Source organism: Neomonachus schauinslandi, chromosome 7, assembly GCF_002201575.2.
Source record: "Neomonachus schauinslandi chromosome 7, ASM220157v2, whole genome shotgun sequence".
NCBI lineage: Eukaryota > Metazoa > Chordata > Mammalia > Carnivora > Phocidae > Neomonachus > Neomonachus schauinslandi.
This window is the reverse complement of record NC_058409.1, coordinates 71,805,519-71,823,643: the sequence shown is the minus strand read 5'-3', so window position 1 is coordinate 71,823,643 and position 18,125 is coordinate 71,805,519. Positions and strand designations below refer to the sequence as shown.

Genomic DNA, 18,125 nt, shown 5'->3' with positions numbered 1-18,125 from the left:
CCAAAGTTGGCTGTGTGAGCTGTGGGGAAATTACTTCCCTCTTCTGCATTTCAGTGAGCTGGAGCTCATCAAAGCTGTCCTGCTTCTCTCAGCAGGCTTATGAGAAAAACCAACCGAGAATATGCAAGACTATGATAGAAAGAAATAAAAGAGGAAGAGGAGCATGCTGGAAACTAGTGAGTAGGAAAAGAGGAGGGGGATATGAGAAGTGAGCTAGGGAGGCTTAAGCTCTGAAATCATCTCCCTCTCCACTGTGCCACCACAACCCCACAAACTCCTCTCCATTTGAAAACCGCTTTTATAACAAACAGGTGTTTTCAGGCTGCTATTTTTCTCAGTAAAAATAACTGTTATTTATTTGCCCTGGAAAACGTTGTAGGTATGTTATATATAATAACTGCATCAAGAAAGTTACTATTGTAGCCCCAGTTTACAAATGAGGGAACTAAAGCAAAGAAGGGTCAAAAACACATCTAAACATCCCCAGCTGCCAAGTGGCAGAACTGGGATTCAAACCCAGGCAATCTGGCTCTGGGGTCTGCTCTCATTTCTGTGCTTACTGCTTTTTGAAATTGTGTCCATCTGGAGTTCGGGCCCCGTTTGTCAAATGATACCAGTTTTCCAGTGAACTCTCAACTAACCTTGCGAATAAAATTAAGGCCACTGCTTCTGCCGTGTCCAGCAACAGAGCATAAGGAGAAGAGAAAGTGAATAGCCAGCCACGATACCCCACAAAACATTTTCTCACGCCCATTTTGCCCCCAGCTTTCCCACCACCAAACCACCACATTCTCCCACATGTAGGTGTGGCCACACCCTTGATCCCTGATTAATCTGGACTGCAGAGTCAGAAGAATGTAAATAGCCTTAAATTGGCCTCTTTGCCTTGCTAAAATCCTTCACCCCCCCCCCATAAGCTCATTTCTTTCCTAAATTCAGGGCCTGGGAATGAACTTTTGCCACCTGTTAGTTTCTCCCTGGGATGTAACAAGCCAGACCTGGCTAATTCATGTTTGCTTAAGATATCGGACCCGCTGATCTTTGCCTCTTTCCTGCTATGATAAGGATACAGCATGGCCAAGTCTGAACAGTATAGGAAAGAGTCTGCAGGTAGCTCTGGGGAAAGGGATGCAGGCACAAATATTCAGAGGAGATAGGCAGATACCATAACCGAATGGAGTAAGTCAGGCTTAAGAGAATCTTGTCTTCAAACACTTAGTTCCCTCTGCTGTGTTTTGTTTTCCCACTTTGATAGAGTTAGGGATACCTGAACTCAGCCATAAGAAAAAAAGTGGAGGGTAAACAGAACTGCAGAAATTGATACTTTGTCTCCTTGTGTGAGAGAAAGATGGGGATTCCTGTTGTTGTAAGGGAATTCAAACTTATATTTTCCAGGTTTTTACGAAACATCTCTTGAGTTTGTCAGAAACCAATTCAGAATTTTTTTTTTAAGATTTTTATTTATTTGCGAGGGAGAGAATGAGAGACAGAGAGCACGAGAGGGAGGAGGGTCAGAGGGAGAAGCAGACTCCCTGCCGAGCAGGGAGCCCGACGTGGGACTCGATCCCGGGACTCCAGGATCATGACCTGAGCCGAAGGCAGTCGCTTAACCAACTGAGCCACCCAGGCGCCCCCCAATTTAGAATTTTTAAAGTAATGTGCTGTGGACTGATTCTGCTTTCATGGGTTTGTTTTCTCTTTCCAGTAGTGGTGGTCAAAGAGGGCCAGGAGAGGAGAGCAGAGATAAGCAGCTGAGAACTGAGTTGCCTGTACCAGAGTAGGAAGCAGCTGAGTTCCCTCCCCTCCCCTCGCATCAGACTGGTCTTCTTTAGGCTTTCTTTCTAGCAAGGCTGCTGAGGGACATGCAACAGTGGACTGAACCTAACTTTACCTTTGCCTCTCATCTCCCTTCCGTGAATGTGAATGTTGGAATTAATCTGCTTATCGTTCGAATAAATGGCAATCCTTGAAGGATTGCACTGAAGCTATTGTAAACCGGCAAGGAAAAGCAGGCCTCAAACAATTGTCTCTAATTGTAGTTAAAAGGGTGGGCCAATCTTGATCCCAGATACGACAAGCAAGAAATAACAATCAGCAAGACCGAGAAGCAATCTCCTGACATGCAGAATAATAACTAGTTAGGGTCATAAACACAAATATCTATGGAAGTGAAATTATTTTCATTTTATCTAAAAAATATAAATTTAGATATTATTAATATACTGTGGCTCTTCTCATTATCCCTTCAACAATTATTTTTGCACCAAAATATTCTTTCTCAAATAGTAATTTCATAGTGGAGAATAGCCTGGCCAATGCCACCTTGACCAAGCAATCAGAACTAGCCTCACGAGTAATTAGACATATGGAGAGCTATGCCTCCTGATGCAAGGCAGTGAGAATGGCATAACACTACTTCTTGCTAAAAAATGTGTTTAACTCCAATCTAGTCATGAGAAAACTTGAAGAAAGATATAGATTAATTAATAGTACTGCATCAATATTAATGTCCTGGTTTAGGGGACTGTACCACAGGTAAAATGTAAACCTTTGAGAAAACTGAATGAAAGATATGTAAGTGCTCTGTGTACTATTTTTGCAACTTTTTGTGAATCTAAAATTATTTCAAATTAAAAGAAAAAGAAACTTTTTTTCATAACCCTACCCTTAAGTCCCCTTTAAATAATTTTAAATTAGATATTATCTAAATTAATTCAACATTGATATTAATTTTAAATTTTGAATGATGCTTACGTGCATGAACTATAGGAAGAATAATATTCAGGATGGAAAAATAAGGAATGTCAATGCCTATTCTTTACATACTTTCTGCCTGCTGAAGGGCATGGTGATTGTTGTTTATATTTCTAAACACTCTTCCTTCCATTATTATAGGGACCTCCTTCCTTGGGGGAATTGCTCTTTTCTTACTGAAAACACACTATGTGCCTGTAAATCCTAGTGAAAGTAATACAGTCCTCCCACTTTCAAAAACAAGCTTGGCCACATGGCCTACATCTGGCCAATCACAATAGTAACACTTCCTGGCTACAGTGATTGGTCCAGGGTGAACATATTGGTCAAGCCTAGCACCTTGAGTTTTTCTCTGGGACTTTTATATTGAGCATGGAAAAGAGATCCTCTTTTTCTCCTTGTATTACCAGCTGGAAAGCTCCTGATCCCAGAAGTGCCAATAGTCACGTATTTACCCTGTGGAAGAGCCTGAGAAATGAGAGCTACAAAGATGTAGAACCTGAGAAGTGAGGAAGAGAGAGAGAATGGAAGAAGGAAAGAGAGAGAGACACTCGCTAATGCTATTTAAGTCTCTGGGTACACTGTCCTTGGCCAACTCTTTTTTCATGCTTCAATTACACAAACCAATAAATTTCTTTTTTCCTGCTTAAGCTAGTTTCAGTTAAGATACACCTCTTTGTCTTTTAAAACCAAAATAATTTTGATTCCTACAAGATGACTTTTGTTTTGATAGATGAAAATGTTATATGTATCAGATGATATTGTTATACTACTACTACTTGGGGCTGATTCAAGAGGAGGAGGCAGGTAATATGGGTAAATTTCAATTCAAGAATAAATTCATTCTAACAGGGAGGCACCTGAACTCGTTGTCAGAGATCACTGACGAATATTAGAAAGCAGAACAAGGATCAGTACTGAAAGACTGGAGGTGGTCAAAAATTCTCAGTTTCAAGAATAAAAAGAAGGAAAATTCCATGAACTAGATCAGTGGACTACCATTAATTTCAGAACAAATTATTAAAATTTTGGTTTCTATTACTCACAAAATAAATATTGATCGCTGGCACCTAGCATGACATAGAGCAAGTCCTACTAATGCAGTGAGAATTAGTGCTATAGTCACTATGTACCTGGACTTCAGCATGTCATGTGACAAGGTCTTTCTGCTATCCTTTTAATAATTTAATTAGATAAATTAGTAACTGTTTCTAATGCATAATAATTATTAAGTCAGTTAACTTGTAGGGAAGTTTCTGGTGGCTCTATCTTCTGTCCTATCTTTGCAAATCTTCTTATTAATAGCCTGAATGAAGACACCAATGGAAAACTGACTATATCTGTATATAGCATAAAGCTAGGAGAGAATAACTGGATGATGAAATCAAGATTCAAAATATTGTGAGAGGCTGAAATGAGTCTTACACTTAGACCCCTGCCTCCATACACACAGATAACAAAAACATAAAAAATGTACAAGTTTGGGTGAAAAAGTGGCTTAGCAGTACATGTGACTATGAATAAAGATCCTAGTCAAGTTCAGTAAGAAAAAAATAAAGCTAACTCAATTTTAGGCTATAGTGGCAGAAGGATAGTTTCCAAAAAGAGGTGAGATTCTTGCCCTAATTGGCATGGATTTAGCCAATAGTACTACATTACATTTCACATGCCATATTTCAAAAAGTATATACAAAGAAATCCTGTCCAGAAAAGACCAACCAGGATGCAAAAATCATTAAAAAGACTGAGGATGTTTAACCTAGAGTAGGAAAATGTTAGGCAAGACATAATAATCTGTCTTCAAAGTCTGAAGAGCTGTCATACATAAAAGAGATTGAGACTTATCCGTGTGGTGCTATAGGGCAAAATTAGCATGCTTGACTGGAAGTAGGTAATGAGGGAAGATTTATGCCATTATAAGGAAGGACTCTGTAACCACTTGAGCCAATTCAAACTAAAGAAAGGACTGTTTTGGGAGACCATGAATTACCTCACTCTTGACAGGAATATTCCCAAGGAATGTCATGTATTGGGGTGGGTGGGGAGGCTTAACTAGATCAATGCTTCTCAGACTTTAATTGCATATGAATCACCAGAGACTTATTAAAAATGCAAATTCTGATTCAGTAGTTCTGGGATGGGGGCTGAGAGACTGAATTTCTAACAAGCTCCAAAGTAATGCCTATCATGCTGGTATGTGGACCACACTCTGAGAACCAAGGAACTAGATACTTTTAAGATCACTTCTCACTACTGAGAGTGTACAATTCTCATTGAAAAATGCACTTCAGGAACCTAGAAAGCAGTTATATCTTGGACTTTCCATATGAAAATGTCAGTGTTTGAGAGCATAAAGGAAGCAGGAGCATGCTTGGAAATGGAAACAGGAATACTCCAAAACTCAGTCAGTAAATGCATGTTTTAAAAGAACTGTTCTAGGGATGCCTGGGTGGCTCAGTTGGTTGAGTGTCTGCCTTCGGCTCAGGTCATGATCCTGGGATCAGCCCCGCATTGGGCTCCTTGCTCAGCAGGGAGCCTGCTTCTCCCCCTGCCCTCCCTCTGCTTGTGTTCCTCTCTCACTGTGTCTCTCTCTGTCAAATAAATAAAATCTTTAACAAAAATAAAAAATAAAAAAAAGATCTGTTCTAAAGAAAGAAAGATTGTTGATAAATACTTGTATATGACTACATTTAATTATCTACTTTCACTAGAAACAACCAATAATTTTTAATATTTGGAATTAATAGCACATATTTCTTCAATTTTAATAATTCAATTCTATATTGAAGTCAAAACTCTGTCTAGTTTATTCAACAAAAGTCCTTCGTAATTATTCATCCACCTCAAAGTCTTTCAGTGTACACACTTTGATTTTTCTCTTACCTCCTTTTCTGCAGATCAGAGCTTTCCAAATGGAATTATAGATGTCCCTCAAGATATTTGTCTTCTCAACCACTGGGAAGGCCATGGAAATAGCTTTATCCTGGGGTCCTGAGAGAAAGACCCAACTAGATTGGCATTTAGGCAATCATGATTATCACTCATTGGTCTGGCCTCAGGGCAGTGAGCTCAACCTAGCTGAGTGTCTAGCACCTTGATACCTACTTCAGCAGCTTGCTGCAAGCATGTCCCTTTTCATCATGAGAAAGGGATCTATGGATGTGCTGAAGGAATTCATGTTCTATGTGCTTAATTAGCATAGCATGCGTACCAAAATTTGGCCATAGAAGAACAGATAATGAGAAAGAAAGCCAGGAGCTCCTGGTAGGTGTATCTTCCCCTACATTAAATACTTTTACCCATTTGTGGCAATGTAGATGCATGATAACATCTCTAAAGGACATGTATTTTCTAATTTAGAATTTCAGTATTATTTTGTAATACTTGACATATAAAATTTAGGTAAATTTTAAATATATAGCATCCCCATGAAATTCCAATGGTAAATTTGGAAAGGAAATAAACAAAAGAATTGCTATATTTAAAATCAAATGTTGAAAAATTTTTAATGGTTGTAAAAGTTGTTTCAAAATTTTTATTCTCTACTTGTGCAAATATAATTTTTTGTTGACAGCAGCTATAAATAAATTTGAAAAGATCACTGTTAAAATGTTTTGATTAGAATGATATATAAGCTTTCAAACACAAAAACTGAGACAAAAAGTTATATTGATGGAAGTATATTCATATTTCTAAATTTAAGGTTATCTACATTTAATTTTATATCTTTCTTTAAACAATCTATTTTATTTTCTTATCAAAATTGTATCATAGGGAAGATAATGTAATCAATCTCTCTACAGAATCCCGTACATATGGCCCCAAATTTCCTCTAGTTTACTCCAGTTTGCCATACAAATATTGCTATTTTCTATGTTAGGAAACACTGCAATAGGTAGATTTGCTTCTATAATATGTTCTTTTACCAAGTATCTTCTACTTAAATCACAGACTAATTAATTACAGACTAGTGTTAATATATAGTTACTGTTACTCAAAGGAAACAAGTACATATACATAACAACTAAAATTGTTAAGCCTAAATTATTTCCTTACTCCTCTTATGCGGCTTGAAAACATTGGGATATTGTTCTGAAGGGTTAGCAATGTTCTTTTTCTTGACCTGAATGGTTACACAGTGTTCACTTTGTGATAAATCATGGCACACATTGTTTTGTGCCCTTTAGTGTACATATTTTATTTCATAGTAACAAAAGTTTTTAAAATTTTTGTTTTCTAATACTAAAAAGATATGGTGATTATAGATCTCTGAGTATATTCTTACTTCCTGCTTTTACTAGCCTTGGTTTTATTTCTCTCCAAGAAAACATAATAAATGATTAACTTTATCACTCGGCAGTTGGGAGAGGTCATGAAAGGCATAACACTCACTGGATAATTCATAATAGAAACACAGTTTTCTTCAGTTTCTGAATTATCCTGTTTTTATGTAAATTAATCAGACGAATCTAATGCTATTCAAACCAACTTAAAGGTGATAAATGGTCTTTTAATTCATGGTATAAAATACAACACTGATGGGCCTGGAGGTTATAACTATGATGCACATAGCAGAATAGGGCTAGCCCTTGATATGGCAAAGATGAATTCTATACCTATTTGCATCTTTAGCTTTGGCAAGCATTCACTTCTTCTGCATCCCAGAAATTGTGGCAAATAAGGTCCATAAGATAAATTGAAACAATTTAAAAATAAATTACTGAGAGTATTTATATAGTTTGGATGGGAATATTCTGCTTTTGCTGTGAGAATTTAGTTTGCCCTATTAGGCATATCAATCAAATGTTTACTCCAGGTTTGTACAGTGCTCCGTTTAACACAAATGCCCCATTAATGAGACACTCATTGCCAACGCTCTGCCAAACTGATTTACTTGAACAATAATAAGAAAGGGGCAAATATATTCCTGCTCTAGCCATACCTACCTTTTTAAATATGTACCATGAGTTTCTTTTGCCTTGCAGCACACAGTTAGCATCTGTCTGCTGTAAGAATGAAATACCCTAGAGAGCTTAAGGCCACAACTCCGGCTGAGATATGAAAGGGAAAAAAAGAAAGCTCACCCAGCCATCAACACTCACACATGTGAATTTACAGAGCAGACAGAAGAGCTATTAATCTCAGCCCATTCCACAACATCTCATGTGAGAGTTACACAGTATTATTATACACTCAACTGGATCACATGGCTTATTAACATTGACATTTGTTTTTGTTAAGAAGCTCTATTTTTATTTATTTATTTATTTATTTAAGATTTTATTTATTTATTTGACAGAGAGAGACATAGCGAGAGCAGGAACACAAGCAAGGGGAGTGGGAGAGGGAGAAGCAGGCTTCCCGCAGAGCAGGGAGCCCGATGTGGGACTCGATCCCAGTACCCTGGGATCATGACCTGAGCCGAAGGCAGATGCTTAACGACTGAGCCACCCAGGCGCCCAAGAAGCTCAATTTTTAAAGAAATTATCAATCTTGTCTACATTTCTGCAAACATGAAAGCAAAGGAAGAATTAGCACTACTCAGTCTCATCCTCCACCGAGTCTTATTTGCTTCCTGTAAAGAATATCTCTCGCTTCCTTTCTCTTCAATCTCATATGCCTTCTTTCCAATCTTACCCTTTTTCTTCTTTCTCTATAATAGGCTGCGCCCCCCCGTGGTTGGAAGCTTTAAAAAAAAAAAAAAAGAAGGAAGGAAGGAAGGAAAAGGGAAAAAGAAGAAAGAGAAGAGAAGAAAAACCTTTCACAGACAAGACTTTTAACCCTCCACAATTTCACTTTTGGTATGAGTCCAACATGCTCGATGCAAGTAGTCACGATCAGGAACCTAACCACAGTTCCCCCTGCAGTCAATTTCCTATTTTTTCTATTTAAAAGAGGGGAAAGACACAGATCAAATGAGAAACAGCTTGGTTCTGGCTAGTTGCAAAAAGACAGCAGTTTCTGAGGCTCAAACCGAAAGGCCACTCTGGCCACAGCCGCGTGCGGCGCTGTCCATTCATTAGTGCTGAATACTACACACTGGGGCTTTTCCAGCCTGGTTCAACCCCTGAGGATTGAGATAGGCTCAGTCAGCCAAGGTAGACTGAATCCATTTTCGGGGTCTGTGTGGGGGTGGGTGGAAGGTGCGGGGGGCCATTTAGACTTTTGCTAATTCTCTTTCCACGAAAAAAACATTCTTCCACAGAGCGACACTGTGCATTTTATGGAAAAGTAATGGCACAGCTTCAGCTCAAAACCAGTGAGGAGCTCTACTGAAGAAAAAATGGAAAGTTCAGAGTTAATAAAACCCGCTTTTTCTCTCCATGAGTTAACACAACAGGGTTTGTGTCCCTAGACCCCCTTGTTGATGGTTAAAGAAAATAATTTTCTTTTAAAAATCATGTGATTAATCATTTTCAGATAAGCACAGTAAAGGGGGGTGATACTAGGCTTTGCAATATCTAGACTAGAATTTTAGATATCGTTTTACTAAGTTGAGAAAGTGAGGAGAAGAGGAACTAAACTGAGTTTTTTTTAGGTGGTTTCAATGTTAGTTAAAAATACATTTTTAAAAGTATTGCTTTAACAATGTCTTCCAGACGTGCTTATTTTCTTAGGCAATTTAGATCAGAATCTGGGCAATAGAAGCTTCCCTCCTCTCTGCTCTACCAGTCTCTGTCCAATTTCAGACTTAAGACCCCTGTTCTTCACAGCAGGTGCTGATATCCACAGGGCTATTATAAGAATTCACCCCCCTCCCCGCCCCCCAACCCATGAGATAATTAAGTAAATGTAAAGAAAACCGACAGGAGGAAGGCAAAGTGTACTTTAACTCCCAGCCTTTGGTTCTTGGTAGTAATATTCAAATAGGGGCACTTCTCTTTGAAAAGTGAAGGTGTTTCTCATGGCTACAGAATTTACAGTCAGTCAGGGAGCCGACTTAACTGATCCCAGCAAACGATTCCTTCCTTTCCTTAATCTTTCCCTGCTTATTTTAGCCGCTTCTCCACCCCGCCGGGAATACCATCCAGATCTTAGTCCAGGTAGATCTGACGTCAAGAGATGGCTTTCGTCGATTTGACGTGTAAACACTCATTTCCATTCCGGCTTGGAAGGGCTGGGGCTCCACTCAGCCGGGAGACCAAAGAGCGCTCGCCACCGCCCAGCCTCTCCTCGCGCGCCTCCTATCTCTTAACAGAGCCACCGGGAGCGAGAAGTGGTCCAGAGTCTGAGGGTGAAAAGGGCTAGTGTTTCTGGCTTTTCTCCTTTCTTGCTTCTTTTCTTGCTTCTTTCCCCCATCTCCTTCCGACTTGTGTGCAAGCGAGTGTGTGAGCCATGGAGCGAAGAGCCTGGACTCTGCAGTGTACTGCTTTCGCTCTCTTTTGCGCTTGGTGTGCACTGAACAGTGTAAAAGCGAAGAGGCAGTTTGTAAATGAATGGGCGGCGGAGATCCCCGGGGGACCGGAGGCAGCTTCGGCCATAGCAAAGGAGCTGGGCTATGACCTTTTGGGTCAGGTAAGAGTTTGCACTTTCCTGAAACTTTCTGGGGCCCAGGGGACTGGCGGGACTGACGCGCGGTCTCCCAAGTGAAGCCCCAGGTCGCACTCTCCTGAGCCCAGTGGCAAAGAGCAGAAGCTTCTGCAGCTCTCGCCCCTGGCGCGCTTGGAGAAAAAAGGCTTGCATTATTTATTGTTTGGGCTGGAAGCAGCCAGGCAGAACGAAGCCGCCGCAGCTGGGTAAAGCTTATTCTTGCTGTCGTCCGCTTTGGCATTTAAATCCATTCCCGCGTGGTTTGGGAGAAAAATCCCTCCACGCTTGTTCACCGAACTTGAGATGCACGCAGGCTCTTTCCAACCAAGCGCCCCGGGAGAGGCATTGCGCTCTGTCCCCTGGGACTCAGCTGGTCTCTGCGTCAGGAGCCGGCTGTTTCCTTTTTTTTTTTTTTTTTCAATATGGCAGCATCAGATCTAAATCCTGATGCAAGGGGTCAAATAGGCTTGGTGATGTCCGCCCGCGGCCTTTCGGGCACGCCCAGGACATTGGAAGAGCGCCAGAGGCCGGGACTCACGACCCAGAGGCTGGGGGTCCGCGGAGTGGCCTGGGGAGGGGGCTGGAGAAGAGGTGGGTGAAAGACACGGGACCAACTCCCCTCGCCTCTACTGGGAGGTTCGGGTCTTCACCGGGAACTTGCAAAGTCTGAGCTTCACAACTTTGCTGGGTCAGTCCCCCTGAAGGGTCAAGCTGCCGAAATGACTGTGGGGAAAGGTCTTCTTTCCTTCTTGTTATTCAGCCAAATGCCTAATAGCTTCCCCGAGGGTTTCAGCTTGTGATAAAAACTTGCCTGTTCAAGGGAGAGCTGGTTTAATAGATAGCTGGGGGGAGGGTAAGGGCGTTAAGGCAATACTAGAGTGACAGCTTAGGTGTGCGATTCCCGGGGGAACCCCAGGGGGTGTGATTTCTAATCTAAGCTTTCCTTTTCCTTGGCTCAGAATCAAGCCCTCGCCCCTTGCCTTGGAACTGTGCCTCAAAGCGGGGGAGGAGGGAGTTGTAACACATTTTGGCGCGTTTTTTCTGGAGGTGGTTGTAGAGATGCAGCTGAAGTCACGGATGAGTAATCGGCGTGGGCGTTGGCGATTCCATAGATCGAATCCGCTGGGGGAATACTCCTCTCCTTGCCAGAGGCTTCATTCCCCAACTTTACGAGCCAAATTGTCTTTAAAATGCCCAGCAGAAAAGTCAATACGCAGGTTGACTTCTCCGTGTCCCAGGAGCCAAACAAGACTTTTTGCTTTTGCCCAGATTTTGTTCTGTGCCAGGCTCCATGTTAGGGTCTGAGGAATAATAGGAAGAAAAGCAACTTTCAAGGAATCAAGAATCTAGAGGAGATTGGTTTAGTAACAAACAATTGGAATTGCATGTAATTGCTGTAATAGAAGTTGCACCTGGATTCTCAATATTTGTTGATTGAGGGATTGAAGAGGGACATGAACTGAGGAGTGAAAAAAAGCCCAGTGGAGGAAACATTTGCCAAAGGTTTAGGAAGAAGAGTCAAGATTGCCAGGAGAACATGGTGAGATTGTAGAAGGCACTCAAGGCATAGAAAACAGATTGTAGGAAACAAGGAAGATACAAAGAAAGCAGCTTAGAAGAAACTGCAAGGAATTGTTGGGATCTGAGGAGAGTGTGAGCAGTAGGTGGAATTGCAATGGTAGCTACTGTGGGCAACATAGAAATCCTGTGTGTCCTAAGGAGGGAATAACTGGGTACTTAATCCTATATCCTTTGGGCAGCGAAATAGCACTGGTAACTGTGTGGAAAGAGATTGGATAAGAGAGCAAAAGTATCCCTGTTTTCTTTTCTCACCTGTTAGCCCCGGACATATTTCCAAACCTGGACCATTCATTATGGGAATTGCTTTCAAAATCACAAATCCCAAACCAAAAAATAATAAATCAGTATTCTTGGTAGGATCTTCAAAGAAAGGAAGGAATGGTCACAAGAAACTTTAAGAAATAGTGGGGGGAAAATCTGTATTTACATATGATTTGCATGTGCTATATTTTCTCTAGCCATTTCCAGCTAAAATGGCATTACTAACAAACATTTTTAAAATAATAATTCTTTGTAAAAGATTGATAGTGCTTTCTTGATTCTCTTTATTTTTCCCTTTGTTTGCAGTAATTTAGCATCACTACCCTGAGCTCCTGAAGGCCTCAGGATAAAGATAGAATTAGACAGGTGACCAGAAGCAAAACCAGTTGATAGCAGAGGAAGAGCTAAACATTGATGATCTTTTCTTAGGGCTACTTTTCCCCTATCCCCAGCTCCATGTATGGAGCGCCTTGAATTAGTGGAAAGTCAAATGTTCTCTACTAGTAGCTTATAACAATTATCACTATAGCTTCAATGGCTATATTTTATAACAATGACAAATCATTTTAGCTGAATGTAACCCTGATCATACAGAGTACCCAAAGGGTTTGCTAGCTTTCCACAAATTATTCTTCTCTGACAGGATAGAGTGGGTATTTTTTTTTTAAAGAAATGTCTACCTACACAATATTGTCACACAAAAACAAATTTAGTTCCCCTGAAATCTGTGAAAAAGAGATATCACTAGCCCCCAAGTATACAGTGAGCCCAAGTGATAATATTGTAAGCTCAACTTACTTAACACAGTGACAAGAGATAGAAGCAAAGGCTTCTATCAGTGTCTTCCTCATAAAGAATGGGCTTAATAAAAATTGCCTGTCTCTAAGTTGCATGGGTTTCAATCTAACCCATATGTACTTATTTTGGATAAAGTGGATTTTTATTTTAATATTTTTTCCTTTATAGATTGGATCACTTGAAAATCACTACTTATTCAAATATAAAAACCATCCCCGAAGGTCTCGAAGGAGTGCCCTTCATATTACTAAGAGATTATCTGATGATGACCGTGTAAGTGTTGTACATTTGTCTTCAAACAAATAACCTGACTTATCTGCTTTATGATTTCCAACAAGAGCAAAAAACACTTTGCAAATGTGATTATCTTTTATTGTGGTCACAATTATCTGTCTGTAGTGTTTCTTGTTATTTCTATAGGGTTTTAATTCTATAGGAATATAACCACAAGGCACATAATAATAACTGGATTGGACTGGATAGACTAAGTTAAATAAATTTTATATATTATATAAAAATATATGTTTAAAATATTAGCTCACAAATCCAGCCAAAGAACATGAAAATGAATATTAAAAATGAAATTGCAGCTCTAATAAAAATATTTGCCAGTACAATCAATTAACAACCTTTTATTATATGCCTATTATTTATGAGGACTTTAATGTGAGGATGCCAAAGAAATTTAACATATGAACATTGATTTTAATAAATTTCAGCATAACTGAAAACACATTTTACCATTTCTGTTTGGTTTGGTTATATGGGGAACTAGTGCTAATGAGTGAGTTTTAATTCCATGTCTTTATGAGCCAAATGTTTCCATAAGTATTGTATTGTTTTACTGAAAGCATTAGATCTCTTTTTATCCTGGTTTGTATACATATTCAATGATTAGGCAAGAGCAGGAAATGTCTAGAATGAATATAGGTAAATAGTGTGAGGACAATTTGAATGTATATCTAGTGTACCTATTGATTTTTTAAGTCTGTTTTCAAGATCAGCAAATGTATCAATAGAAATGGTGACTATATTGGGAGTATTGAAATTTGCATACACAATGTTGCCTTTTCTCAAGAATGTGCCATACTGGTAGAAATTTATCCTGGCTGGCCTGTTTTCTGTTATCATGATTTCTGTTACCTAGGACACTCCAGAGAATTATGGAAGCTTTGTGAGAGATAGGATACACCCTTTCAACTCGCTAGAAAGAAAATATAAGTGACAGAAAGGTGATAAAACTATTGAAAGTACATGGAATTTATAAACCCTGTGAAATAATTTCCTATTTATTTTGTTCTTAAACTGATAGAATTTTAAAATGAAGAATAAAAAGGCAAATTATCAGGGTAGGGGATGCCTGGGCCTGGGTTGTCAACCACCACACCTAGGCAAAGAACGCTATATCAGGACCATGGCCAGCGAACCGCAGCTCCTAGGCACCCATAGCTAGCTTTTACTCAGGTTAATGGCTAGATGTGTGAGACCAAATCAGAGGCTCAAGATTACTTGAAAAGTTTCTTGTCCGGTGAAATATTCCTTTTGCCATCCCAAAGCAGATGACTCATTGTATGGGCTGTGAAAAGTAGGACAACTTCCAAGACTCTGGCTAAGCTTAGTCCTTGAGCAAAGCAAGGAAGAGATTTCCTTGTCTGCCTAAATGCATGCCTGACACTAATGCACAAGGAAGTCAAACTGACCTCCCTTCTCATCTTCACAGAAGAAAATTGGACAGAGTGGAGAAATACCTGTTATTATTACTACAAGTATCTCACTAAAGTGAACTAATGACCCAGTTCTTTTCTTTAGGTATTTCTTTAATAGTTGATTTTGGAGCAAAAATCTCAAGTGATAATGAAGAAAGGCTAAGAATTTAATCTCCAGCATAACTTCATTAAAAAAAAGAATCCATATAATCTTATGAAAAGTTATCCCCAGATAACTATTTTAGAAAAAATCCTAGAACCCATAGAAGCTAGCAGTGGAAAGTTGAAATAGATGATCTTTAATGCTCTTCCCAAATCAAAAGGATTATTTACATTTAAGTACATGATACCTATTACATACATAAAAGAAAGATACCACTAATTTCCTCTATTCCATTTGGTCTGGTCTTGTAGAGCTTAATATGGGATTTGGAGTTAATGACATTAATCATAACACTGTTTCCAACAATGGAATGTTTATCTGATCAGATGGCGAGTGCCTCTTCTTATATTCCCTTTTTAAAAAATTGCTTTTGATTTTCATTTTATTGCTCTTTTTTTTTTTGATGGGGGATAATATTCTTTCAAAATAGCATTCTGAAATGCAGCAATAAGCTATCTTTACAAGTCTGTTAATGAAATCTCCAACTGTAAGTGACTCTCTCTATCAAAGATTAGTACTTGTTCCCTAGCAGCCAGCTTCCAAAGACCAACTCAGATGACAGGCTGTATATTACAAGCATTGAGGTATTTTAAGCCAAAACAATTAAGCTTGAACATACAGGCTCTTTAAAAATAAATTATAGCAACTAATGTCTAGCTTTCAAGTCCCTCCCAATATTTATAATAGGTTTGCCATAAATTTTCTAATTGAAAATTCAGGACAGTCTTAGTGGATGGTTTTATCCTTTAGCAACAAATTATTTTTTAGTTTTTATTTTTGGATCTGACTCATGAGTATTCTCACATTAACAACATCCCACCAGACACTGGACTGTCATCATGTGTACAACAGAGAGAATATGTTTTGGGTAAGAAACAGTCATGTTGCTCAGTGAAATAAGAGCATGGTATTATTTCATAATGAATATAACCACAAGGCAGTCCCTCACCCTCTCAGGGTCTCAAGTATAATAGGATTATACCATAAATGTGGGAAAGGTAATTTTTGTATTGTCAGATCTCTTTGCATAATACATGAGACTAAATTAATGGTAAGTGTGCATGGTCAGTAATACTCATTCATCACCCTGGATCTGTTTCTCATATTAAATACTCTTAAGCAGGAGCTTGAAGCACAGGGGAGCCAGAGTTTCAGATTTGCAAAGACACAGCACCTTTCTTGTCTGGCATAACATTTGCAATTTCTACCTTTTGCATGTAAAGAAAGAGAAATTAAGCTGTAAGAGCACCATAACAGCAGTCTCTGGAATCTCTTAGCTTGTTGACTCATTACATGAAAATGGACAAATTTTCAGCTACAAAACCCTAAGACTGCAATAAAAAATCAGTATTATGGTCCATTTGCTGATGGAAGCAGGCTGAACTTTTACCTCCACTGGAATCATAGTGTAAATAATTTGAGGGAATCATCACTTCACTGATTCCTTCCCTTCCCCCTAAAGGTACAGTTTACTGTAATAGAGGAAATGTTCATCTCCCCAGTGGCAATGCCTTCTTCTCACTGAGCTGCCAGTTTGATCTGCAGTCAAACGAAAATATTTTTGAACTGCCTCAACTCTGATGGGGAGGGTACTGGAGCTAGTTAGAGGGAAGATGGTTACACAGAGGTGACTATCTGACTGCTGATTTTCTTGCTATAAAACTCCTTGTAGGTAATATGGGCTGAACAACAGTATGAAAAAGAGAGAAGTAAACGTTCAGTTTTAAGAGACTCAGCACTAAATCTCTTCAATGATCCAATGTGGAATCAGCAGTGGTACTTGGTAAGTATTTACAGAAGGACTGTATAGGACCTGGGCTATTTACTTTGTTACATCTGCAAAATAGATTTTTTTTTTTTAATGATAAACAATTCAGTAGAGGGCTATGTTACCTGGAGATTAGGGCTGATGGGATCTTCCATGATCTGGATCTCCTGTTTTACTAGGTGAAAGTGTCTGAAACACAGATGTTTAGCCTCTATGAGAAGAAGGATTGTTACTTTCTTCTCTTAAGCTTATCTGGAGCAAATGCAGAAGAATCATGTCTTGCAAGTTAAGAGTTCCAAAACAGTAATCATGGCAAAAATCACATTTGGTCAGTTACTCTTGAGAACCTTTAAATCATCCAAAGGGTACAGTGAACATGATTCAGTATATACAGCCCTGAGTGGCAATTCTTACATGCTAAAAGTGAGAATTTCTGAGCCAAGCTAAAGGAAGGAACACAAGGAGAGACAAAAGACATCTACAAGCAGATGTCTAGACTTGCAAACTGTTCTACTTTTAAGATACCAAATCCTCATTGGTATGTGTGTGTTGAGTAGAGAAATTTTTTTAAAAGATTATTTATTTATTTGAGAGAGAGCACAAGAGGGGAGGAGGGTCAGAGGGAGAGGAAGAAGCAGACTTCCTGCTGAGCAGGGAGCCTGAGACGGGGCTTGATCCCAGGACCCTGAGATCATGACTTGAACTTGAGCTGAAGGCAGATGCTTAACCGACTGAGCCACCCAGGGCCCCCTGAGTAGAGAAATTTTAAGTGTCCCTTCTTGCCTGCAGAGTGTTCTCCCTTCCATTTTAATATTAAACCTCTATGGCAGTATACATGTTGATAGAAGTGTTTTTTTTTTGTTGAGAATACTATAGAAGATAAGTTTTCATGACAAGCATAAGTTAAGGCTTAGACATCTTTGTTGCATAAAGGACGGGAAAAGGGATCGATTCCTCTTGACATTCTCTTAACCTAGGCAATACTTGTTCATTGCAGTAGAAGAGACTCATTAACATTTGTGTATTGACTGTATGTCAAATACTATTCTAACTGTTTGACATGAATAAACTCATTTAGTTTTCACATCATATTGTAGATACAATGATTATACCCATTTAGCAGATGAAGAGACAGAGACATGGGCAAGTTTAGTAACTTGCCAAAGTCATCTGGTAACCAGATGGCCCTACCAGTGGTAGGGCCATAATTCATGGTTCCAGAGGTCATACTCTTAACCACCACACTGTGTGATTGTTCTTGCAACTGACACAGAGATCTTCTCTGGCTTTGGCCAAAAATCTATGTGTAGTTAGAGCCTCCTGTGATTTAGCTTCATGTTGGCCTTGTAAGTTCTTTTAAGAGTTTTCCCCTACTGGGGCGCCTTGGTGGTTCAGTTGGTTGAGTGTCCAACTTTTGGTTTCAGCTCAGGTCAAGATCTTACAGGTTGTGGGATCAGCTCTATGTAGGGCTCTGTGCCCAGCAGAGAGTCTGTTTGGAGATTCTCTCCCTCTGCACCTCCCCTCACTTGCATGGGCTCACTCTCTCTAAAGTGAATGAAGACAT

General features: G+C 39.4%; 1 protein-coding gene across 1 annotated transcript in view; it reads left to right on the top strand.

The window, feature by feature from the left end:
- The first annotated feature begins 9,820 nt into the window (after positions 1–9,820).
- The window catches only part of PCSK1 (proprotein convertase subtilisin/kexin type 1), a 39,240-nt gene continuing 30,935 nt past the window's right edge, over positions 9,821–18,125 (top strand). Inside the window, exons 1-3 of the mRNA XM_021699227.1 lie at positions 9,821–10,269; positions 13,093–13,197; positions 16,466–16,576. Coding sequence (XP_021554902.1) covers positions 10,090–10,269; positions 13,093–13,197; positions 16,466–16,576 — 396 coding nt within the window. The 5' untranslated portion in view covers positions 9,821–10,089. The remainder of the gene's footprint in view (positions 10,270–13,092; positions 13,198–16,465; positions 16,577–18,125) is intronic.